Source organism: Marmota flaviventris, chromosome 5 (assembly GCF_047511675.1).
Source record: "Marmota flaviventris isolate mMarFla1 chromosome 5, mMarFla1.hap1, whole genome shotgun sequence".
Classification (NCBI taxonomy): domain Eukaryota; kingdom Metazoa; phylum Chordata; class Mammalia; order Rodentia; family Sciuridae; genus Marmota; species Marmota flaviventris.
Window position 1 is genome coordinate 67,797,715 of NC_092502.1, and position 26,934 is coordinate 67,824,648.

General features: G+C 43.9%; 1 protein-coding gene across 4 annotated transcripts in view; it reads right to left on the minus strand.

Moving 5' to 3' along the window:
- Nucleotides 1-6,164: 6,164 nt before the first annotated feature.
- The window catches only part of Arhgap26 (Rho GTPase activating protein 26), a 421,874-nt gene continuing 401,104 nt past the window's right edge, over nt 6,165-26,934 (minus strand). For all 4 annotated transcript variants that reach the window (XM_071612274.1, XM_027927794.2, XM_027927796.2 and 1 more), the window contains 2 exons: nt 21,436-21,527; nt 6,165-11,894 (listed from right to left, as the gene is read on the minus strand). In XM_071612274.1, the coding sequence (XP_071468375.1) occupies nt 11,806-11,894; nt 21,436-21,527 (181 nt within the window). In that variant the 3' untranslated portion in view covers nt 6,165-11,805. The remainder of the gene's footprint in view (nt 11,895-21,435; nt 21,528-26,934) is intronic.

The window sequence follows — 26,934 nt, forward strand, 5'->3', positions numbered from 1 at the left end:
TTGTCTCTTTCCCTCCCTCTCACAGGGGGTTTCTAAACATTTGTTATCAGGTGTCAACATTAAGATTTGGAGCAGGAAAAAAAAAAACGAACCTTAAAAGTATTAAATAAAGTGCTGTGCTTAAATGAAGTCCAGTCTTGTGTGGGCCAGAAGCACCCTTCTTGCTTATAGGATTTCCTATAAGTTCTGGAATCCCATTCTTTATCTGGTAGTCCTTGAAATAAGACAGCTATTAGCACATCCTGGGGACAGAGCAGCAGGGGTATCTAGGCTGATTTGGTATACCCACTCCCTTCTGGGGCCTCCAACTATGCTGCCCCACCCAAGCTAAGATGAAGGTCTTAACTGGGTGCCCCTGGAGTTTCTCAGACTCACATTCGTGGGTTGGTTGAACAGGTTTGGGTGCGGTCCCTGGAGTGTGTGAACATCCTTCTGAGCTGAGGAGCACTTTATGCTACCCGATTCCATATCATGATTAGGCATGATTTATTGCCATTCTTTGTTACTACTGACTGGGAGGGGGGTGTCCTTCATGAGCATTCCAGTCTCAACGCTAATGTACCACTGGAGAGACCAAGTCATCAAGTGACAACTTGACTCAACTAGGGTTGGAAAAGCACAATTCCTCCCCATGCTTAGGAGATTCAGTCATGGTTTCTTCCCACTCAGAATGGAGAACAAATAGAATTTAAGAAATAAAATTTGCCTGCGGAGTGAAGAAAGGCATCAGGACTTTTCTGTTGGTAAACTAATTCTAGTCTTGGTCAAACCAGGACAAGTTTTTTTCCCTTTTATATTGCAACAAAGTTTTAAAAATTTTTGATTGCTATCTGAAGTGACTTTTCTAACAGAGTCTCTATTAAATTCTTAAAAAATAGTCCTTATAAAGTAGGGGACCCTCACACTGGACCTTCAAATAAAGACAAATGGCAGGCCTAGCTTAAGCTAAAAAGCCATTTGAGGGTGGGGCCAATTGGCCGTACAATTCATTGCTGATATTAGGAATTCCCTTGCTGTGTCCTGTACACCTTGTCCCAGGACAAAGCCCCAGCTCTGTGAACTTAATTAGGCTCTGGATCTATTCTGAATCAACCGATCACTGTAGCTGAATGAATCTGGGATCATCTCATAGGCCAGACCAGGGCCACATGGACACCATTGGATCTGGGTTTTATTCCAGGTCACACAAACCCTTGGGACCTGTGGCTTCCCAAAGGAACATGTTACCAGAATAAGGGGTACCATATACCAAGCAGATAAAAACAACAGCTATCCTATTCCTTGGGGTGGGAGGAGTAAGGAGGGCATCCAGCAGGTGTAACTTCTGAGCCCATCCCTAGAGTAAGAAGAGTGTGAGAGTTTAGAGCATAAATTCTGGGTTCAGCTGGGGTTGAATCTCTGCTGTTGTTCATTAACTTGGTGACTTTGAACAAATTTCCCAATCTAATACTTGGCTTCCTCATCTGCAAAACAGAGTAACAACAGTACCTAATTCACAGGGTTGATTTGAGAATTATATGAGATGATGATATAAAGAAATTAATATGATTCCTATGAAATGGAAGTGCTCGTTGAGACCTAGTGCATCCTGTCATCTCAACATGCAGCAGTTTGACCCTTCAGGGGCTATGGCAGCCTGGGTGAAGATCTCTCTCTGGAGCCCATCTCTGCAGACATCAGATACTCCCTGCGCTCTACAGAATGCCTCCTATCATCTATTTTGAGTTCCCTGTTCTGTTCTCTAACTCTTCTTCCATATTTCATTGGACTCAAGAAGGAGTTAAAATGCCACGAAAATTATCTATTTTTGAGCATGAGCAGATAGCGCAAGAAACACTGCTTCTCCCACAAGAAGACACACGCTCATGGGATTTCCCTGGCAATGCCATAGAGCCTGAAGGTCTGTCCTGGGCAGCTGGATCAGGGTGGGGAAAAAAACTGTGTTCAAATTGTTAAGCTAAAAAAAAAAAAATCACATTCCATTTTTCCAGCCAATAAAACATGGCTGGGTCCTCTGCAGGGGCTGTCTCTATGCCATGTGCTCAAGGATGCTGGGACTGGCCAACACTTGCTGCTGAAGTGTCCTTGGAGCTGCCCAGAGAACCAGGAGTCTACGCCAAGCTCAAGAATTGCGAACTACTCACCCAAGACGAGCGAGCAAAGGGATCCAAGGAGGAAAGAAAGTTTTTAATAAAATATATCCAGTATTATTCCTACCTCTGCAAAACCAAATCTGAGAGTTTGCCAGAGGCTGTGCTTTCTGAAGGACTCTCTCCTAAGAAGGACAAAGTGTGGCTGTTGGCATTGGTTACAGAGAGGGAGAAGCCAAATTAAAAATGAAAAAGAAAACTTCCACAATTATAAAAGAATCGTGTGATGCGATTGTGAGTATGCACGTACATAAAATTGTGTATATATCTATAAAGAAAAATGTAAATAAATTTTAAAGGGACATGTGGACTTTAGAAGCAGACAGATTCATGTGGGAATTTTAGATTTACCACCCCTTTGTAGCTAGTGTGATCTCCCTGACCCTCAATTTTCTCATCTATTCAAAGGCAGTAATTATAGCACTTCATTCATAATGTCCTGAGGAATCAGTGAGTGAATCCTAGGTACTGGGTACCCCATGAGAAAGCCAATATTATCACAGAGAGAAAACAGAAGCTCAAAGGCCAAGGTGGGGGTGAATGAGGGTGAATAGTTTTCAATTTCCAGAAAGCCCTATTTTCTTATGTTCTGGTCACAGTGATATCACATTTCCCCTCCCTGCTTCATGCATCGCTGTTCTTCTACTTGGGACACTTCTCCATTTGCCCAAGTGGCAAGCTCCTCTCTGTTAAGGTCCATCTTGAATGCACCTCTTCTGAGACGCTTTCTCTGGTTCTTTCCTCCGGGGTATATAGGATACGCCTTCCATGGTGCCACCTGGCCACCCCCACCACCACATCCTACTGGTGTGGCAATGCCACATGCATGACAAACGCCTCTCCTTATATGCTGAGTTCCACAAGGACAGAGGTTGTGACCTACTCCTCTTGGTGTTAGCAGCTCCTGGTACACAATGGCTGGTCAGGGAGCAGTTGCTGAATGGAAGCATAAAAACAAAATGGAGGGCATCTGCTCTAGAAGGATGATCACTGCGTGTTCTCCAGTTGGAGGAATGAGAACGGAAATAGACGCCGGCTGCAACATGGGAAACTTCAGCAGGACACAGAGAATTCTTAGTGAGAGTGCTAGATCCCAGACCATGTTCCCATGGGACAGCATGGAATTTCCTTGGTGGGTCCTTATAAAGGAGTGCTTTTAATGTTTGGGGTGATTCTGATGTGGTTTTTGCTTGAAGGCTGGCTTCCAGCTTGGTATGAGGTTCATAAAACAACCCATAAGTAACCCGGATGACAGTGAAGGGTCTTTTGGCTCTGGGTCAGCCTGTTCTCCCGATGATTTCCTGTGCTGAGCACTAGCCAAGGAAGCTGGGAAAGAATGTGGCTGTTTGTGTCTGAGTAGAGGGTGGGGAGTCCTGCTCCAACAGGCCTCAACCCCAGCCCTTGAGGACACAGTGTTTTGCCAAGGGTCACAGTTACATCGAGCTCAAGTACCCAAGTCTAATGATACTCAGTTTCTTTCTTTCAACCATAACTGTAGAATAATAGAGGAAGGAGGGCCTACAGTCTAGACCAGTGCTTTCCCACTTGACTTTATTACTTGTTTAGTGTACCCAGGTGCTATGTGGCACTTGTGTGTCAGGCCCTGCCTAGGTCTGGGTAGAGATAGATGAACAAGACCAGGTCTCTGTCCCTGCTAAGGGACAGATAGAAAGTAAATTATATGTAGAAAATATTACAAAGGAAGCCAGGTGTGGTGGCACATGCCTATAATCCCAGTGACTTGGGAGGCTGAGGCAGGAGGATTTCAAATTAGAGGCCAGCCTCAGCAATTTAGCAAGACATTATTGCAATAAATAAATAAAGCAAAAAAGTCTGGGGATGTAGCTCAGTGGTTAAGCACTCCTAGGCTCAAACCCTAGTACCAAAAAAAGACAGAAAAGAATAGAAAAAAAAAAGGATTATGAGGGAGAAAAATGGTAAAAGAAAGAGAGCCAGCCATTCCTTTATCTTACATCACAAAGGTGAGGCATTATGACCCCATTTTTTTTTTTTCCTCAGAGGAAGGTACAAAAAAAAGCAGAAAAACAGTTAATAAAGAAATGAAAATATTTCCAATAAACTACCTCCACAAAATGCAAAAAGGATGTGTGGCCACAGTGTCAGACCATATCTGAGAACTTTAGGGTGGGCCCAAGACACGAGACGTAGAGAGTGAAATGGGATTTGTTTCCTGAAGAGAGGACGTGAGAATTCAAGGCTACACTTGAATGTTTGCCAAAGCCTTGGAAGGTATAGTAGCTACCTGGGTTTGAGCTGACATGCTTCAGCCAGCCTCCAGGGTCAATCACACAAGAAACTGGATAGATACACAGACAGGCATTGCCAAGTGCTGTGGAATATGGTGGGTCTTGGTTTTGATCCCTTCAACTGAAAGCCTTCCTGCTTTGGCCCACACCATCAGATGCTGGCTGGGTAGCATGGCTGGGTGGTCTGGGGATGCACCCTGGCGTGTGCTTGCCCCTCCTGAGGACAGCTATTGGAAGCCGCCCATGCGAGGAGCCTCAGGGCCCTGAGCAGTGAGCGCATCGTCAGAACCTCCCTTGGCTGCTGTGCAGGGGGAGGCAGCCGATACTGACTAGCTCAGCACAGTTAATTAGTTGCAGCTTAGCTTAGTGCTATTAAAAGGAGGGCAAGCCAATGACATTGACACATCGGGGTAGGAGAGATGTGTGGTATCTGAGTGGAGGTTGAGAAAGAACTGAGAAAAGAGGAAATTAGAGCCATGACATAATTCTCAAGAACAAGCAGGTTTGGGGTCTGAGAAAAATCTATCTTCACACCCACTGTCTAACATTTACCTAATTTCAAGTGTCAATCAAGGCCCTTTCTAACCAGTGTGCTCTTATAAATAATCATGCAGCCAGAACTCACAAGTGAAAAATACCAAGTAAACCACAGGACGTGACAGTTTGATCTCTGCTCTGAGTGGCTGCTAAAAGCAAAACGAAAATGAAAATCTTTCGTGTTAGGAAGATGTGAGAATTGAAGTGACTGGGGAGTCTGTTGGGAAGGCCAAGGCCAAGGTAAGATTCGCCTACCGTATTTCCTCCTCTCCACAACCATGGCAGATACATATGTGTGCTGTGCTCAGAGGGCCTCAGCTAGGTCCTGAAGGTCCCTACCCAGGCGGAAAGTTTCAGGTGCTGGGAGTTTTCCAGAGGAAACTGCAACCACGGAGGGCAGCACCTGAAGTAGTAGCCAAGGAGGGCCACACAGGTAGCTCAGGTGTAGCCACACCAACAGTCCCCTCCTTAGACTCAGGCACCAAGGGAGCCTCACATTCGTCCTCCTCCCCCAGGAAAGCAGCTGCAGTCAGAAGCCTCACCTCAGTTCTCACAGCTCTGGCTTCCCCAGACTCCCTCCTTCAGAGATGTCAGTGAAGTGGCTCAGCTTGCAGCAGAAGCTGGGAGCTCATTATAAACCTGGTCCCAGGCTGCAGTGCAGGATGTTCCTGAAAGGCGTCTGAGGACTAAGACTCAGGAACATGGGCTGGCCTGCTTGTGTTGGGGCTTTTTGCCTATTCCATACTGTGTTCATGAAGTTCAGGAGAAGAGCAGTTGATCAGAACAGTGAATTTAGAAAAAATAAAACAATGTGCCCCTGGGAGACAAAGTCAGAAATGTAATGTGGGACATAAATTTTGGGGGCTTCATTGTGTAAATTGCCTGATTAGCCCATCTTCAAAGTGCACTAGCATCTGACCTCTTCCTAAATGGAAATAAAGCTCCTCAGAGTTCATTAAAAAAAATCAGTCCTCTGGTTGTCACCAATAACTGCAGGAGGCTTGGGGATGTGTGGCTCAGTGGTAGAACACTTGCAGGCCATGTGTGAGGCCCTGGGTTCAATCCCCAGCACTGTAAAAACAAACACACACAAAAATAACTGCAGGAGCCTCGATTTGGGATCTTTGATCACGGTCTACATGTTCATTTGAAGAAATATTAAAATACTTTGAGCCAAAGCTATCAGAAACTCAAGAAACAGACATACCACCAAATGGAAAAGTCATTTAATTCAAAAGTCATACTTCCACTCATTTCATAGGGATTGTCACATAACCAAGCAAATATAAGAAAGCCGAGTTTTAGAGGCTGCTTGACCGAAATTGTGTGTTTTTTATAGATACACGTATGACACCAAAGCACATTTTTAAAAAGCCTGAACACAGTAAAATGTTTTTCTAATAATAGGGGAAAAGTTCTATCCTAGTCACAGATTACTTTTTAATTATGGAAACTGATTCTATGCACTAGTCAATATTCAATACTGAAGTTTAAAACAGTGCATTCTTTTTTTTTAAAGAAAACATTAAAGTGCCATTTTATAAGTACTTTATTGATATTATATCACACAGCATTTTACAGTATACTCAGAGGTAATCTAAATTATGAATTAAACATGCAAATAGTTTCTTTCCCAAAATATGGACACACTGTCTTTTAGAGTGTTTTTGAACACTAGCCTAGCATTAGCTACTAAGCGTCTATGGAACTGATCTTTTTTCAACATGACTTTTAATAAGTTAAGAAGGAACATAGCTGCAGATAACACTACCTGATAAATATGAACACAGATTTTAAATGGCACTTAATTTACATCTTTGATCTTTTGCTAGGCAATCAACAGCCTCCTCATGTGGATCTTTGTATGAGTCTGTATCTTTACATGTGTAGATATATACTACACACACACACACACGCACATACATTTACACCTTAGAATCATCAGATATATCTTTTCACAGATATAAGGTTGATCCTGGCATCTGAATAACCAAGAAAGCTGCTTATAAGTGTTCACTTGGACAACTTTGTACAAATGAATGGTATATAATGACAGAGACTGTCATAGCCTCAAGAGGGCTGTTCCAGGAACTCGGACATTTTGGTTATCAATACTCTGATTCTCACTGACTATGCTACTGTGAAGTTGGACACAATGGCTAACTGTTCTCCTTCCATGGGTCTAGGACTGAGCTGTCTTTGCTCTCTAAACCATTCCACATTGAAAGACATTTTCACATTATAATGTCCCACCAAGATTTTGTAAAAATATTAATTGTGAAATTTTTCTGTAGTTGTTTTTCCTCCCCATTAAAAACAATATTTTATCCCTCTAAAATAATCCAGAGTTTCTCAGAATGGTTCGCCACACTCCCTACATCCAATACTTTTTCTCTCGGGAACAGAGGTGCATCCGTGAGAGACTACATTTCAGCAAGGGCTGGCTCTGAATCACATCGGGATTCTCTATGTGGCCTCTCTGTCTGCTTTGGGAAGCTCTTCAGTTAGACAAGTACTGTAGGCGGCAAAAGGAAGAAAGCTAATTATTACTTGCTGGAGTATCTCAGGCATGCTGCAGGATTGTGCAAGGTTCCATGCTCTGCACTGTTGTCATTTTGATGCTACAATTACGGAGAAGTGGTTCAGCACCCAGAAGATCAGCGTGACTGCCAAACACATTTGAGCATAAGAGACATTTTTTAAACACCAGCACAGGGTGTGTGAGAGGGCACCTGGCTGACTTTAAAGAGATGTAGGGCAGGACTGTCACCATAATTGATTATTGTCAACTTTGCCAGAGATGATAGATAACTCCCTAGACAGACACCTAGGACATTCCTTTGAAAGCCAGGCAGCTAAGAAGCTTTGGTTCCTTCAGTGCTGGCTACCTATTTGGGGAACATGGTTGCTCGTAAAACATTCAATAGCAAAGCAAACAATGGGTATCATGGTGGCCGTTGGTGCAGCCGGGTGTCCCATTATATAAAACTCTGATCCAATCTTGCTTTTGGAAACAGAAGTCAGAGGACAAAATGTACCAATAATGGTCATGAACGGACAACCTGGCTACCTGCAGCGTACCTTCTGTTTGCCAGCCATCAATGAGGAATGTTTTTGGAGCCTCTGTAGTCAAGATAGAGCTTTTAGTGTGACAGGGATTACCATTTTGGGGGGCAAACTCAGTTGACAGAAAGACTTTCCTCTGAGGTATGGCATGTTTATTTTGAAAAACTGCAGAGAATTTCATTAGTCTTGTGAAAGTCAGGATTTTGCCTGGGGGCAGGGATGTGATGCAAGTTATCCTCTCCTGGCATGGAATTGTTTAACTGTGGGCTTCTGGGAGTGCCTGAAGGAGGAGTGAAAGGCGGAGCTTGATAACCCCCAAAGATTCAGGCTATGAGTCATATAAAGGAAACTCAAGGCTCCTAGGAGAGCTTTGGGATCCTCATGGATGATCTTCTACTCTGATACCAATTCATTTCTCTAATCTGCCTTAGAGTTCCCTGTTCAAGCAGAAAGAATTAGGGATGGGAGGCCTGGATAATGGAGAGAGTAAAATTCATTTTTTTTTGTTTTGTTTGTTTGTTCCAGGGGTTGAACCCAGGGGCATGTAAGCACTGAGCCACTTCCCTAACCCTTTTTATGTTTTGTTTTGTTTTTAATTTTGAGTCAGAGTCTCATTAAGTTGCTTAGGGCCTCACTAAGTTGCTGAGGCTGGCCTTTAAACTTGAGATCCTTCTGCCTCAGCCTCCCAAGCCACTGGGATTACAGGAATATGCCACAGCACCCAGTTTAAAATTCATTTTTAATCTTCAAGTTCCTTCCTACTGGTCGGTTCATATTCTGGACAGTTTCTCCAGTTCTTCAGCTGATAGGGAGAGAAGCCTGGCTAAACAGAACAGCTGTCACAGGCCCAGAATGGCTTCAGGGAAGCTGGGAAGTGTCTACCTAAAAGATTCTGTTGGTAGAAGCTTCAACACAGGGCCATCTCAGGGGGGAAGGACACACTTCCAAGTACTCAAGCTGGGGCCAAGTGGCTATATAGTGTGCTCTACCATATTACTTCTGTTCCTTTACATTAAACTCCAAGTACTATGGGTCAGGTGACAAATTAAAACATCAAATGCATCAAAAGCATTATCCTGGGCTCTTTAAATCTGGAAAGTACAATGATATGTAAATAAGTGTGCATGCCCCTCATCTCCCACCTTGTTCCCAAGCCCATAGGGAACAGGCTGGGCACACATTAGTATATTCCTTTTCTCTTTGGGTTTCAACAATAGCTTTCTTGAGTTCTGTCTGGGTCTTGTACATGCTTAATTCTTCTTTGATTCAAGTGTTATGTCTCACTTGCTTCTGGGTGAGTTCCTAGATATCAGCTGTATAATCCTGGAGCTGATAAACTGAATAGTGAATCACAAACTCCGCTAGCTTCAAAGCCATCTTGAAAATTGTAATGACACAATATACATCCCTCTTGGGGTCTTTTTCTTATTTGGGGGTTGCAGGGAATCTAGAGGTAAAATAGAGCAGGAGAAAAGCGAAAGCAGCAGCACATCAGGAACTAAAGATCCAGAGCAGCTGGCTCTTTTGTTTTAACTTATAGACTCAATTTACAAAGTGGAGTGTCCCGATGGATAAAGCCTTAGAAGATGCAGAGAGAAGTAAGGGGTAAACCAAGTGTCCCATCTCCTTCTCTCTTAACACCTTGGAGTACACCAAGAGATACACCTGAGAATGAAAAACAAGACAAATCAAAATGAAAACAAAACAAAACAACCCCCCCCACCCAAATAAAAAACTTCATCCCTGGACCCACTTATTTGAATCCTGAGCTTTAGCTTACTGCTAAGTGGGCATTTTTGGAAAAATCTCATTGCCTGAAGATGCTCTTTCTATCTCCAAATCCCAGAATGCTCAAAAACACATGTAAAATAGAGAAGACCAAACCACTTCGATCTGCTGCACCCATCAACAGGAGCCGGCAGAAAGCAGGCACATGGGCATATCTTCTGCTGCCAGGCCAGAGGGCACAATGACCTTGACTCTTCCACCTTGCCTCCTTTCTCTCACTCTGAAACACACTTATTCAGCAATCACAGCCTAAATGTGAAGCAACTAGCTTAAAGAATATCAAATATAAAACTTTGCCATATAGTGTTTCAAATCACTCTATTTACAAGTTTATCTTAAAAAAAAAAAGAAAGAAAAAGATACAGTAATTCAACACAATTCAAGTTTTTCTTTTCTTCATTAGAGGTCCCTAACGGAATTCCAGAAACAGGACACTCTGGAGCAATGCTGCCTTCCAAGGGACTCCTGGGGAGATTGACAGTTTATAGTTGTCCTTCTTATAAGAAGATTCACACATGGAAGATATGGTGACTCTGTTCTTTGGAGGTCAAGTGAATTTGAAATGTCCGGGTGGAACTTCCCCATCCAAGACAATCTTCCACAAGACCCAGCCCTTTGAGTAGGAAATTCCCTTTCTTAGAAGGTATCCATTCCATCATCCATGCCCCCAACTCTGGTGTCTTCCTGAATTCCAATGGCCTATGATATTTATCTCATTCCTTGAAAGCTTGAGAAATGATTCCCTTTTTCTGGGTGGCAGTGAATGTAGTAGATGTCCTTTTATCCTATAGACCATAGAGTCAGCCTGGGAAGCATCCCTGAAAACCACAGGGCACCAGTGCTCAGCAGCCCAAAACACTGCAACAGAGCCAGAGGTGGGAATCCCCAAGGGCAGGGACTAGTGACTAAGAGGGACCAAGTGAATGGGGGGACACAACTGAACCAGTCAGATGGTCACCCACTGGAAAGGAGGCATCTTACCCTCTAGAAAGCAAATACCAGTTCTATGAAGAACAGAAATATTAAGCCTATTTATAATCTCAAGACATTGCTAGAGGAGTTTTCTCCAAATATATCCTGATACCACTGAAATTCATTAGAGAGGCAACAGTTCCTAGCTGCTATCCTGTCTTCCCCAAGTAGATGACCCTAATTCCTTGATCCTCTGCTCCAGGTGATTGGAAGACCATTCAAAAACCCAAAATGGGGAAGGGGGATTGTGTCATGCAAAGAGGTGTGTGTTATTTATTTATTTATTTGGTTTGGTTTTAGAGTAGGTTGGGTTGCCATGGTTACTAGGTGATGGCAGCCCTCAATGGCAGAGAAGTTTCCAGCTCAGGAGGGAGTGTGCATGCTCCTTTGCATAAGAGGAATGGACTGAATTTTGCTGATGATGGGCCAACGGCTGCTTTGGAGATGGTGAGAGATTGGATGTTATATAAACAGAGCTGTCACCCCTCTCCATCCTGCATGCAAACAGACAGACCCAGCTGTCTGCAGCACTGTGGGTTTTCAGAATTAGAGGCAGGACAGAAAGAGCAACTGTTGTAAACAAAAGCAAGGGACCCAGCCTGGACCTTGGTGCCAGTATTTTTTTTTTTTCTCTGTCAAACTTAGCTATGCTGTGTGCCCTTGGGGATTGTATATATCTTACTTCCTCCTTTAAAGGTTGGGGGTTTGAATGACTGTTGAAACAAAATCAGTGCTCCCTGTTTAGGGCACTCATGAAAAAATAGCTTTGCAAGCCTTTCTCTTATCAAAATCAAATGGCCTCCTCTGTTGATTGCCTTCTGTTTCTTCCAGTATTGCCTCTCGTTAGCTGAGATGATTGTGGAGATGGGTGACAAGAGTTCCCAGAAACATTCATGTCGACAGGTAGCACTGGAGTTAGTCTTCCTGCTTTTCTCAGTGGCAAAATGAGAACTGGCCTACAACACTGGAATCAGCGGTTGTCATGGATACCATGTAAAGCTCAGCAGTTCTGCTGGGGCCCATGGTTAGAGAAATTCCACGTAGTTCTCAGGGATGAGGCCAGTCTTTCCATTCAGAGTCCCCTCCAACCAGCCAGGCTCCTGAGATGGATGGACTGTATGGGAAGGGGAGAGAGGGTGAGAAGAAATGACATTATACATAGCGCAAATGCTGGATGTGTGTTGTGTGTGTGTGTCAAGAAGTTTGGGGAATAAGTGCAACCACTTGTTAGATTACATAATTCTGGGGCTCGTTTAAACCAGAGGTTCTTAACCTTTCGTGGGATATCAGCCTTCTGCTGAAGGCTGTTCTGAACTTTTTTTCCACAACAAAAAGGAAACGGACATAGGCATTAAAATTTTTTGCATGCAATTTTAGGGGTTTGAAGGGCTTTGTGAAGATCTTGTTCCAACTTAAGTGACAGATTTGTATTTTTTTAGGTTAGAGGTTAACAGTTGGGTGCTCCATCCATGTATGTATCCATCCATCCATGTACCCACCTAGCTACTCAGTATCACCAAGTAGAGTGCTCATAAGGACTGCTAAGAACTAGTCTTTAATGACGTCTAGCTTTTAATCATGTATTTTATTTTCCTTCAAATCCTACCCTCTGCTTCTAATTTCCTTGCAAATTCTTTTTTTTTCATTTTGCAGCCTTTGAGTGAGCTGTCCCTCCCACATCCTTACTTTTCTTTCCTCTGTAACTCTAGAAATTTCCCCCTTCCTATAAACAAGTCTGAAAGCTGTCCTCTTCTTCCTTCTACTGCCACTTCCCAAGTTTACTGATCCTTTGATTTTTTCAGTATCCAAAGAACACAGATCCATTTTTGTGACATCATAATTCATCTCCATGGAAACCACTGTGATATTACAAAGATGATAGAAAAATCCAGCTGAGTCTGCAAAGTAGTCAATAGCAGGAAGGAAGAAAGAAGGAGCTGTGGGACCAGGAGGTGGGAGGTGTCCGCATTTGTGAAGGGAGACATGCAGATCTCTGGGGTGTGGCAGGACATTTACTCTTAATGTATTAGGAAAACTCCAATTACATGAGATTGTTTGGAAAAAAATGAATTTCCCCTGTTCCCTTCCTGGGCTAATTAAGTAACTTCCTGAGCTTGTTTTAGAAAAGCATTTCCGCCCCAACACTACTATATAATTCTACTTTCGGTTTGTAGGGAAAGAAGCAAAAACAGAAACCAAAGGAAGCAAATGGGGAGGGAGCAAAGGACAGGCCCTGAGGCTTAGAGAAGATCAATGTCAAATGCATTGCTTCACATGCTTCCTTAGGAAAGCACAGGTCACACGTCTATTCCTTGGCCTCCAAAATCCTGCTCAGTTTCTTGCCCTAGGTTAATTTTTAAATTTTTTTTTTTAGTTGTAGATGGACACAATAACTTTGTTTGTTTATTTTTTCGTGGTGCTACGGATCAAACCTAGTGCCTCACATTGCGAGGCAAGCGCTCTACCTGTGAGCCACAACCCTAGCCCCTCACTAGGTTTTAAGAATAAAGCTGAAGTAAGCAAGGATACTTTACATCCATGGCAACCCACACAAGGAAGAGTCTGGAGAGAAGTGCTACACAAGAACACACACAACTTAAAAGCCATCTGGCCTTTCTAGTCACCAAGGTCTCAGGCCACCCCTGAACAGCACCCAGATACCCCTGTCCTCAGCCCACCTGCCCAGCTGAAGCTGCCAATATCACTTCCAGTTCTGTACCTATGAAGTGGTGACAATGACATCTTTCCCCTTCTTGTGTCAATTAGAGGAGACAATAAGGGTGAAGCACTGCCCAGGGCCAGGCACATCATAAATGCTTGGTAAGGTTAGTTGGGGAGGACCATGCATCACTTGTCTGGTCATGTGGACTAGCTGACTAGACACCCTAGTAAAACCTGGGTGAGGGCCACTAAGGCATCAGGAAACCTCAGAGGTTGAGAATCAAAATGAACAAGTCAAACCCATTCCCCAAAATGAAAGGCCTAGAAAGAAAAAAATAAACCAACTGAACAAAATAAAAAACAACCAAACGACCCCCCCGCCCAGCTTCACGGCATAGCTCCTGGCCGAGCTGTTAATACACTGGGCACACAAGTTCACCTCCTGTAGACATGCCGCCCTTCCTGGCCAGCTGTTCAAACAGCATAGGTACTGATGTAGTAACATCTGCAAACACCAGAGACATATTTTGCAGATTAAGGGAAAAATCAGAGGGGACAACGGAGGCCCTTCAAACTGGAGGCCAAGACATATGTCATATGGCATGGCAGGGGATGCAGCAGGCCTTGGGTCAGTCTGCTGATGCACAGGGTCTTCAAGTAAGGGTTTATGAGACAGTAGTGGCCAATCATGTGAATCATCATCACATGCATGCTCACCAGATTCTTGGGCCCCACCAAATGAATTAAAGAAGAATCTCTAAATTCTTGGAGCCTAGGAATCTGTATTTTAATTGGTACACAGAAGAGCTTTGACTTTTCTGTGCAAAATGCCTATGTAATAAAGATGGAAATAAAAATTAAATTGCAAGTTTTTATTAACTGATGGAGGAGGGAGGCAGCCCCAGATGTCCCTTCTTCCAGACGTCTTCAGTTTTCTGTCAATACTTTAAGACTTAGCTGAAGCCCCAGCTTCATTAGAATCATGCAATCACTTCCGCCTGCTCGCTCCCTCCTCCTGACTCCTAGAAGACTCATGGGACATCCCATGTAGTGTTTTGGGGATCCTATTAATAAACTGCTCCAATGTGAAGCTTTGATTCTCTACATAGTTTTTTAGTGCATTAGCACTCCCTGGCGTGACAACTTCAATACTTCCCCCTGCTTGGTGGAACATTTAGAAATGCTCACTATCAAGCAGTTGTGTGCTCAAAATTATAGATATATTGATTATCTGACCTTCACTGTCCTCATTTGTATTATTATCTTCATCCCTACTTTATGGATGAGAAAATAAGGCCCAGGCAGGTGAATTAATTTATACATGGTCTTAACGGTAGAAACAGAATTTGAACACAAATTGTCTGATTTCAGAGACCAAGCCCTTTATCCTATATCCCGCCTCTATTCAACCAGGGAATGTGCTCCTTAAAGATCCGAATGACAACACATGTGTAGACATGTGTAGCGGTAGACCCTTTGCTGATAAGTGCTTCCACATCACCTGCTTTCATCTTCAGAGTGACTGTGGAGATGGTTCTGCTAGGATCCTCATTTTACCAATGAGAAACTGAGGCTCAGAAAGGTTAAGTATCTTGTCCAAAATTACACAGCTGGTATCTGTGTAATTTTGGACAAGATACTTTGGACAATATATCTATATGATGGAAGCATATCAGAGCCCAGGACACCTGACCTGAGAGCCTATGGTCCTAACCTCTACTGCTTTGGCCTAGCTCAGTGCTCTGAATGTTGAAGATGTTCAGTGAGAGCTTGGTGGGCTGAACTGCTCTGATTGATGCCCAGCACTCTGAATTGCACCAGTGTTCAATGTGCCATAGAAACACTAGAGGTGTTGATGCAGGCTGCCTGGGCGGCTCTCCAGCTCACCAAGCATATAATAAATATAAGGTGCTGCTGAAATGGGTGTGCTTCTTGCCTCCCACTCTCCCTCAGCCATGTCCTTGGCTATGCCCTATAACTCAAGTTGTATCCCCCTGCACCTACACTCAAGTTCCCTCCCTTCCTTAGCTCACTGTGGACTGGGGGCAAGTGTGTGACTAAGATCACTAATGTCCCTGGGGGAAGAAACCTTAACTGGAAGAGATATGGACCTCTGTATGGTTGAAATACATTTATTCATTTAACAATTGAGCAACTAATGTGTGCCAGACACTGTTCTTGTTGGTAGCATACAGAACAAGCAGACAAGAGTCTGCTCCCAGGGAGGGATAATCAATCAATAAACAAGCATATCATTTCAGGTAGTGCTAAGAGGAGAGAGAGACTGGGAAAGGAATCTGGGTAGGGAGAGAGGAGCTCAAAAGGCTAAAACCTGAATGATCCAAAAGAAATCAGCTAGGAGGTGGTAATGCAAGTACCAAGGTCCTCAGCTGTGCAAGAGTTTGGGGTCAGTTGAGAACAGCGGTCTGCATATTTTTCATAAAGAGCCTTATAATAAATACATCTCTGGCAACTCGGCCACTGTAGTGCCACAGATAGATGTCAATTAAAAAAAAAACATGGATGGCTGTGTTTCAATAAAGTTTTATTTCTAAAAACAGGTGGAGGGCTGGATTTGACTGGCAGGGGAAATAGGGTTTGCCAACCCTATTTCAAAACATAAAGGTGACCTGTGAGGCTGCAGCATATCAAGTGAGGGAGAGAGGAGGTCAGAAGGGCAGGAGCTGGGCCACAGAGGGCCTCATAAATAATTCCCAGAGTAGGGGGAGGCTGCTGGGGTACTATATGCGGGGAATAACATGATGTGAATTCCATGTTTCAAAGACCACAGGCTGCTTCATAGAGAATGCTTTGCAGGGGAAAGAATGAAAGTGACCAGACCTGTTAGGTGGCTGGTGGACATGCCCAAGTGAGAAGTGGAGGTGACCCAGCCTTGGGTGTCACAGTGAAGACAGTGAGGGAGGCTGAAAGAGCACCCCACCTGCAGCCCTCCCAGAACCCCACTTCCTGGGCAGCTTGGAGGCTCCCTGGTGAGGATGCGCTCCATCAGCATGCAGCACCTGGGATAACCCTGCCCAGCACCAGTGCTGTACCCTGTGCACTGCCACCAAGGGCTCTAGCTCATCTCAGATCCTGATGAAAGTATCCCAAGAACCCAATTTTAGTGACTGCCATGTGAATTTTCCAGGTATTGCTGATCACACTGCTTCCAGATGACTAATGTTCTTGAGAACACGAGGTATTTCTCTTTCCAGTTACTGTGTGAGGTGCTCCTGGTGAAGTGCACAGTTTCCTAGTAGACTGGCAAAGGCTGACACTGGAGTTATTTCCGAGTACTGCATGTCCATCCCCCCACTGACCAAAGTCCAAGAGCTGACAAAGCAGCTGCTTGAGTCAGGGCACGGGCCTGGAGTCCAAGGCTGAGATCAACCCTTATGAAACAACAGCCTTTTGCCTCCGTGTGCCCCTCCCTCCTCCCTCCTCCCCCTCCCCCTCCCCCTCCTCCTCCTCCTCTTTATTCCTGAAAATAAAAATACAAGAGGTACAACATACACACAGCACAGAGGAGCCCACGTGCCTTCTGAACCTGTCATTAGGAAACTCTCTTCTGATTGGTGTGATGATTTCATTTGACAGCTACAGAGCATCCAAGTTAAACAGCCCTTACCTAATACCTCCAGCAGTAAACCTATGAGAGGCAGAAAGGGAAAAAGACCCCTCTGTTGAACCCATCAATAGTTTTCTTTTCTCCTGTAATGCCTGATTTTTCATATAGAGGTGAAGGAATCTAATAAAAATAGGACCTAATAAAATATTATCAGCCAAACCAATCTAAAAAGTGGATTAACATTTTGTCAGTTCCATCTTTGACTGCAGCTCAGTTAATACCAAGAGGTGTTTTCTTTCAGGTTTAATTTGGCACTGTTCTTTAGGGAATTGGAAAGGTCACTGGCATTGCTGGTTAAAAACAAACTAGGGTCAGTGAACTCTGCCATGACTCCTGGAGATCACAGAAAGGCTTGGGTAAGGCCCCGGACCCCTTCAACCCAACCTCTCTCCTGCTCTCATTTACCACCATGAGATTTATGATGATTACCAAGTCTAGGGTGGGTGTAGAGCACCCTGCTGGGAAGAAATGGAATTGGCAGTTAAAAATCACATGAGTATCTTATTTTTTGGTTAACTATTTAAACTTCTTCAGAAGGACACTTCACAGGAAAGGAGGAAGGAATATAAAATGATACAAGCTCCTTGTAAAACAATTTGGCACTTCCTTAGTTAAAAAGAGTTAGTATGTGACCCAGGAATCCCACTGTTTGGTGTATCCCCAAGACCAGTGGAAACATACGTCTTCAAAGAAACTTATAGCTGAATGTGGACATCAGTATTACTAATAACAGCCCAAAGTGGGAACAAATGACATGTCCATCCACTGATAAATGTTTAAATAAAATGTGGTATAGATCCGAACAGGGGAACATTATTCAGCCACAAAAGGAATGAAGTTCTGACATAGGCTTCATGGATCAACCTTGAAGACATTATACAATGTAAAAAGAGCCAGTTATACTGTGAAATTCTATGTGTATGAAATATCCAGAGCAGCCAAATCTATTGGGGCAGAAAGTAGATCAGTGGCTCCCTTGGGCTGGCTGGAGGAGGGCTGGGGTAAATGTGGCATGATTGGTAGGGGGTGTGGATATTTCCTGAGGGAGGGTGATGAAAATATCCTGGAATTAGATGATGGGTGTACAACTCTGAATACACTAAAAACCACTGAAAAGTAGATTTTAAATGGGTAAATCCACAATGGTATATGGATATCTCAATAAAGGTATTTTAATAATGGAAAAAGAAGCCAGGCATGGTGGCATACGCCTGTAATCTCAGCAGCTGAGGCCCTAAGCAACGCAGTGAGACCCTGTCTCTAAATAAAATACAAAAAAGGCTGGGGATGTGACTCAGTGGTTAAGAGTCCCTGGGTTCAATCCCTGGTACCAAAAACAACAACAACAACAAAAAAACTTCACTTGATCAAAGGAGTGACAATTTAACACATGCAAGCATATTTTGGTCCTCTGTGTGCTTGGGGTGAATAGCTGATAGGAATAAGATGGTCCCTTGCACACATGAGCAGGGAACTGGGACCTGGAGGATGGAAATTCAATTCCTGGTTCGCTTACAAATTTGGGGCTCTCTCACACCTTGCTTACCTTTGAGCAGAAGCCCCTCCCCTGCCAACAGCAGGGGACAGAAATCTGAGCAATGCAGCCCATTCTGGTTCATTGCAGAAATGGTCATGTTACAGCTGGGTCTATTAGGGGGGTTCTCATGGATGACATGCTCAGGGATTGCTTTCAGCAGACCCACTGTGACTTGCCAGTCGGCTGGGACCTGAGCGCACCAGCTGCTGGCAGCAGAGGTGTCTGGGCTGGTTTTTGCACTCTGATTTGTAAAGTACCCAAGTGAAAGTTAACAATGGTTTAAGGATAGTGCTTTGAGGTCTGAGAAGCATAAAGGGAAACACAGGCTCAGCAGGCCAATCAGGCCACATGAAGTTCTGGGCTTAATCCTGCTTCTGCTGGCCCAGGTGGCCCAGGGTTGAGTGTGACCTGGGAATCACCCTCTCCCCCAAGTCTGTATTGCTTTCTATTCTGTCTATCCAAGATTGATTAACATCCCCACTAAGCAGATACATGGGGTGAGCACACAGGTGGTAGCCCTTTGATGAAGTCAAGGGTTGGTCCCCAGGAACTCATCTTTGCTCCAGCTTGGAATGTAAGGCCCTTCCAGGTATAGCCAGGACCCATAGAGTTGAGGTGAAGCACCTACTGCCCAGCCAAAAGCCAGGCTTGGGCCATACTGGCTAAAAAGGAGACAGTCCTTGGGATCTATGAAAAGATAGGGCCTTTTTGTGAAACAGAGAGAATGATGATGATGATGATGATGATGATCTCAATGATAAGATATTAAATGCTTAATATGTGTTAAGCTCTATTATGGTTTGAATCTTAAGTGTCTCCCAAAAGCCATATGTTAAAGTCTTGGTCCACAGTTGATGGTATATTAGAAGGTGATGGAAACATTAGGTGGGTCCTACTTGGAGGAAGTTGGTATGTGTGTGTGTGTCGGGGGGGGGAGGTTTATTTTGTCTCTGCTTCTTCCCCCCACCTCTATCACTCTCTCTTTCTGTTTCCTGGCTGCCATGAGGTGAGCAACTTTGCCCTACCATAACCCTTCCACCATGATATTCTACTTCACCACAGGTTTACAACAATGGAACCTCAAACCATGAGCCAAAATTTATCTTTCCCCCTTTAAGTTGTTTTTCCTCAGGTATTTTGTCATAGCAATGGGCAGCTGACTAATACAAGCACCATTTTAAACATATGATGTGCATTACCTCAATTTCCTCTCTCAGTGCTCTATAAGGTAGGCAGTGCCATCTTTCTATTGCAGAAGAAAACTGGGGCATAGAGAGGTTAAGTCACTGCTTGAGGTCACACAAGAGAAAGTGGTCAAGCTGGGACCTGTAGTACTGCTGGGCTTTAGAGTTCAGGTTTTCCAAGGCTACATGGTCACCTTGGCTGCCCTGTATTGCTGGCTCTCAGTCAGGTGGGAGGAGGTGGGATCTGGACCAATGTGGGCCACTTGTGAAGATGAATGTGTTGGGTAACAAAAATATCTATTCCTAAACCTTTACCCCTGCCCTACCTGAGGCCAGGGAGGCAGCCAAAGAAAAACATCCAATTTCTGAAACCAGGCAGCTGCCTTTGCTTCTTTCTTTGAGGGAAAAAGAACAGATGCCTTTGCCCAGAGATCCAGGAAGGCGAACCCTAAAGGAGAGCTTCACCTGGGGACAACTGAGCTGTCATAGGAACATGGGCTTTTTCAATAGAATCCAGATTTTTCTCTTGGTAAATGATAAGTCTTTATGGCAAATTATGACATCAATTGTCACTTAAAATTTATTTTTTAGGGAGAAAAACAAAATTAAAAGGCACAAGAAAATGGTGGTAAAGCCAAATACAAAATCCCCATTTTATGAGGGGGGGCTGTGCATCCATTTTCACAGCAGGATTCTGGAGTAGGACAGCTGGAAGCTTGCACGGTGACAATTGTGAGATAGTTTATGTTCCCAAAAGTTAAGAAGAGGATAAACAGGAACCCAGTGAGCCTTACTGCCCCAGAGCTTACCACATGCCCTGCCATCTGGGGAGTATGTCTTGCCTGCTGGGGAAGATAAACACAAGAGGAAGAAGGCACAGAGCAGGTGGTCTCAACTTCCACCTGACCTTCGCACTAACTGCAGCCCATTTCTGTTCTTCAGCATTTTTTAAATTTTTTGGTGGAGGGGAGAGTACTGGGGATTGAACCCAGTACTCAGGGGCACTCAACAACTGAGCTATATCCCCAGTACTATTTTGTATTTTATTTAGAGTCAGAGTCTCACTGAGTTGCTTTGCACCTCGCTGTTACTGAGGCTGGCTTTGAATTCCCAATCTTCCTGCCTTGGCCTTCCTAGCTACTGGGATTACAGGTGTGTGCCACTGTGCCTGGCTTTCTTCAGCCTCTGTGTCTTACCCTCTGTCCAAACCTCAGATTTTTTTTTTTCTTTTTGGTACTGGGAATTAAACTCAGGCACATTCTACCACTGAGTCCTTTTTATTATATTTTGAGACAAGGTCTGGCTAAGTTGCCCATGCTGGCCTTGAACTTGCAGTCCTCCTGCCTCATCTGAGTAGCTGGGATTAAAGATGTGCACCACCGCTTCCAGCTGCACCCCCACCTAGACTCTAGAAGTTACTGCCAGGTACTGGGTTGAGTCCTCTGCAGGCAAAAATCTCATTTATGTTCATAACACCTCAAAGAATTGCTGATTACTTGCCTATTCTTGATCATGTCTTCAGAGTCTTGTTTCTATTCTCTTATTTTGGTTTGGTCTTAACCACTCTATTGAGATTTTCCCTAGGTAGGAATGCCAGTTATTCAGATGCTTCCCCCATATTTTTCCAAGGGGCTGAGAAACTCACCATTATCAAAGACCGTGCCTGCTATGAATGAGAGCTCCGAGTCGTGTTCAGCTTTGCAGGCATACAAGGCCTTTGCCTTCCGGAACGGTGTGCTGTGTGAAGACAAGAATTTATTTAACATTTTTTTCCCCAAACCTCAGAAAGCCCCAGATATTTTCTCTCTTCTTCTTCCCTTTCCCTGAAGGCCACCTAGTCCTCACTTGTGGGAAGAGCCTGACAAGGCAGCCAGATGGCAAAACATGAGGTGGGACAGTTGCAAAGGTCACAGTAGAAAAATGAGAAATATTCAGAGTAAAGCCACAAGCTCTAAGAAACTACACTCTGTGAGGGGTCACCTTGTGCCACGTTAAAACTTTACCTGGGAGTTATGGTTGCTGAACGTGGAAGGACAGGCTGGGCCCCATTTCTGGAGCAGGAGTACCTTGTGGGGAGGGAGAGAGGGTCAGGAAGGAACTTTCAAGCTGCTCTGAAAACACTCCCGACACTCTTGAAATACTCAGCGAGTCAAGAAGGAGAAATTCCAGCAGAGCCAGGTCTCGGCTCCTGGCCATGGGCTGACATTACTTCTCCCAGATGTTCCTTATTTTCACTAGGCTAGGTCTTACAGGTGGGGCAGGATTCCAGAGCAGGAACCCTCAGGGTGGGCAGGCAACGGAGAAGGTATATGTGAGCAGTCACACATATGTGTGCATGAACACACATGTGCACCAATGTGTATTTGGGGGGGGGTGCAGCAAGAAGGGCGAGGGGACGAGAATTTTTTTTGTCCCCATTCCAGTAAGTGATGGCAAACACTCTCACTGTGCATCAGAAACACCTGGGGAGCATTTAAAAATTGCAGATGTCTGGATTCTACTGACTTGCAGATTCAAACACCTCCATCAGAATTTTAAAAACAAAAAACAAAAACAAAAAGTTGGCGGGTGTCACCCTCCCAGTGATTCTCATGCAATCAAGACCGAGAACCACAGTACCAGATCAGAGGTTGGCAGATTTTTTTCTTCAAAGAGCCATGCAGTAAATCTTTTAGGGTTTTTGGTCCTATGGTCTCTGTTGCAACTATTCAATGCTGCACTGCCACAAGAAAGCAGCCACAGATAACATTTAAATGAATCAGTGTGGATGTGTTCCAATAATACTTTATTGACAAAACACAGGCAGGGGGTCAATGTGACCTACCACAGGTCATAATGTACTAACCTGTGTTTTAGAGAATAGTTTGTAAATTCTATTCTCCTCTGTCAATTTTGGCTTTGCTGTCCAACTAGTTTCAAACAATCTATATAGACTTCTAAAGGATCAGAATGATAATCTGGCAAAAGTTGCCTCCTTGGCCACCAATGATTCTCTTCCTCTATGTCATCTGAGGAGGTGCTCTTAAAGGCTCAGAGGCAGGAAAAAAGAGAAGAAGGAAAAAAAAAAAAGAGCAAGGTTGTTTTCTGAATTAGAAAATTATCTATAACTGACTAATGGAGAGCCTCCAGGAGCAGTGTATACGATTTCTGGTGGCGGAGTGAGACTCAGCTGAGGAAGGGTCTGGCCTCAGGTAAGGTCAGGTAGAATCAGATGGGGCATGGTGTCTTGGTCATTCTGGAACTGTTATTTTATTTTATTTTTTTTTGGCATTACCAAGTTCAACTTTCCTCTGTGAAACGAGAGTGATAGATGGATGGAAACCTAAACTAGGACCAAACGTCTAGACCTTCCAGTCTTGGGTCCATGAAAACTGAAAGGAAAAACCACTTAAAAAGTCTGTGTACAGTAGGGCCATCAGAATAAATGATATCCAGAATTTGTTGCCAGGGCAACAACAGTTTACTGCTGTTCTCTCTGGTGTTCTAATAGCTAAGAGATGATGGCCAGATGGGAAAAAACTGGGAAAGTGGGAGAAAATGAAGTGGGGCCATTGGGAATAAAGGAGAGAGCCTTTAGTATTCACCAATTTCCAGTGGAAAGTAGCTCTTCCTGTCTAACTATCATTGAAGAATAAAGTTTGGGACAAGGGCACATTCTTTGATTTAACTAAGCCAAGTCTGTGTGTTGGCTAGCTGGGGTTGAATATTCATGTGCAACTTTCCAGGGACAGAAAAATAAAGCCTATTTTTTAAGGGGGGTGGGTAACCGAGAGGAAAAGAAGTCAGCTGGCTGTGAAAACTGCTAAAACCATACTAACAGGTAAGTGGAGCTTGTCATGGCATCAGAGGTGGAAGGAGAATCCAGGCCACAGGAGCCAAGGTCTTAGAGACCAGGTTTGGAAGCAGGATTACTGCCTCTTGAGGACAGGGCAGAGCAGGGCAAAGTTCAGGGGGATGGGGAAGGCAGGGTCCCTCTGACTGGATTTTTGTAGAGGTTATTTATTAACCTCATTAAGTAAAGGTAATAGGACAAAATAGGGGTAAGCCAGGGAAACCAGCTGGGGTATTTGGCAGGTGGAAAGAACAGGGAATAGTCTCAGGTGCCTAAGGTTATGATTTAAAAAGAGTAACTTTTCACTAATATTAGGTTTTAGGTATTGAATAATGAAAAGACAAGAAGATAGCACAATAAAAATAAAAACAAAGGACAGGAAAGGCCCTTTTTTTCTCTCTCAAGAGAAGAGGTGACTAAACAGTCTTTGGGAGGGTCCTTTCCTCTGAGGCTTCTCCTCTATCACCTTAGGATGTGCAAAAGGAACAAAAAAGGGTGTGTGTGTGGGGGGGGGTAGGGATGCTAGAAGGGATGCCTTCATTATTTTTTTTTATCTATCTATCTATCTATCTATCTATCTACCTATCTATCTATTTTTGCAGTGCTGGGGGTGGAACCCAGGGTTTTGTGTGCACTAGGCAAGTGCTCTCCCACTGAGCTACGATCCTAGAAGGGGTGCTTTAGAAAGGAGTAATTCTTGTTCCCCGAGGGTAGGGTTGCCAGAAAAAATATAGGACACCTAGTTAAATCTGAATTTCAGGTAAACAATGAATATTTTTGTATATGTGGGACATACATATACTAAAAAATATTTGCTGTTTTTCTATGATTCAAATTTAACCAAGTATGCCATATTTTTATCTTATTTGCTAAATCTGGCAATCCTATCCAGGTGAAAGTCTTATCTTTTTAAAATTCTGTCAACCCAACAAGTTCCGGATCCCACAACTCCCTCTCAAAAGCCTTGAGGAGTTTGCTTTTCATAGGGCACGTATTAAAACAGATCCTCTTGGCAGAAAGATTGTGTCTGTAGGCTTTGGCTCTGATTAAAAAAAAATAAGTCCTTGCCATGCATCTTTGGTTCCTACTGTCGGCAGTGCACCTCAACGCTGGACACAAGACAGCCTGGGGTGGTTTCAGCTGCTCCCGTCACAGCACTGTTGAGCCCTCCACTGGGCCTTCAAGGGCATGAACAGGTTTAGATCCTTCTGCTAGTTTACTTTTAATTTTTGCCTTCTGAGCATGGCACGAGGCCAGGAAAGCACTCAGAGGAGTTTCCCTCAAATGCCCTTGCAAGCTTGCAGAAATGACAACCCACTCTATTGTAGGCATTGCTGGGAGGTGGGGTCAGCTAGGCTGGCAGGTTGCAATGACTTGATCATTAAGGCACAATTTCCAGGGGCACATGTGCAAATGCAAGTTATGGGTATGGGACTGGGGGGGGGGGCGGGTCCTCAGGAGGCTGGTGGGTAAATGAAAAAAAGGGGAATGTGAAGAGAATGCCCCTCCACACCCTTATGGCTTCGTTCCCAGCTTGAACCAACAAGCTCTAAAAATGGTTTGAAGAGGAGTGAAGAGGCCATTTCTAGAGGAGACATTATGTAGAAGTTTATGGGGCTATTAATTCAGTATTTTGTTTGTTTGTTTGTTTTTTAAAGCTCTGCCCAGAGAAGGAAATCTGAAGCTTCATGTCTTGTAAGTAGATATGGGGGAGGCCTCACTGAACCTGATTAATGGGTTTATGCCCCCACCTCTTGGCTACACACTACAATAGCAATTAGGGGATTGTAGCCCTCTGCATTCCTCTGGTGGGCTCTCTGTCCTCCAGTGTCCTCATCTGTGCTCACTTTGGAACACACATGTAGCTCAGTGAGTGCCAATTCCAAGCCCTTCTCAGCCTTGCCTATTTCAAAATGGCAGCTTCCTGAAGGGCTGTGGAAGAACATCATCCAAATGGTGCTATTCTAACAATGACCAAAGGGGGCACTACTGAGTAACCATGACCCCAAACACACCAGATGAGCAGCCTATTGCCACTGTCCACAGCCAATCTGGAAATAGCTTGAGAGGTGGAAAGGAGTGAAAGGAAACACCGCCCCCCCCCCAAAAAAAAAAAAAAACCTTGGAAAAGGAGTGGAGAGGTAGAGATATCTGACAAGCAACAGGGCCCCACAGCTCAGGGACACAAAAAAGTAAATACCAGTAAAGCAGACAGTACATTTCTTTTCTTTTTTATTTTTTTTTTGTAACTGAATGATCCCATTATTTGAGGCCCTTCACCCATTCTGTCCAAGGGGGCAATATTTTATTTACTCCCTTTTGATGAAAACGAAAGAGCCACATTCTCCTAATGCTCGAGTCTCTCTGAAGAGTAAGTGAGCATTTTGGAAGGCAGCTGTCTCTGGTCACTTTAATGTAGAAAAGGTCCTCATGAGGCAATGAGTGATCTCACCTGCACAATCCATACCATCTCTGGTAGCCTGGGATGTAAATATCTCCCAGGCGTCCAGAAGTTCTAGGATCTGAATTTTTACCTTATTTATTAGGGTGAGGAAAAAAGAATATGCTGAAATATCTAGTTTTCCCATCATTCAGGACAAGTCTAAGTAGAAAACTGTGCACGCCTAGACAGGCCAGGCTCTAGGGTTGGCAGCTACACGAAACTTGAAGTTGAGGCTACCCATGTGTTTGGAAAAAAGAGAGCTGGGCTGAAGGGCCAAACTCCTGAATTCTGCATTGGCTCCATTTAGTCAAGTGACTGTGTCCAAGGCACCTCTCTGTACCTAACTTTGCTTTTTTATAATAGGGTTCAGGCCATGTCTTGTCTCATTCTCACATGAGAATAGACTGAAATGATAGATTGAAAATGGCTGGAGGGGGATAGAGTAATGTATGTAGTTCTCTATAAATAGCATGGGGTTTTCCTTTTTAAAAAGTTGAGAGTCAGCTTTATAAATTATTTAAGCCTCCCTGCTGGACCCAACCTTGGGAGAAAAAGATGGATGAGAAAATATGGCCAAAGCTAGAATGTTCATGATATTTACAATTCAGCCCTATATTTTGTTTATCTGAAAGCAGAGACTAAATTCAAAAAATACCCATCCTCGGGAACTAACAGCAGAGAGATCTGCATGATCTTTGTCAATTCTTTTCCTGTATTTGAAGAGCTTCTTTTCTACAAAGAGCTCAAATGCAAATAATTGTGGCATGTAAGTGTGGAAGTCACCAAGGCAAGAGAAATTATAGCACAGCCCTTGGGGAGAGGAATTAGGTCAAGCCGCTCACCCTCAAAAAGAGGAGGTGCCTGTTCCC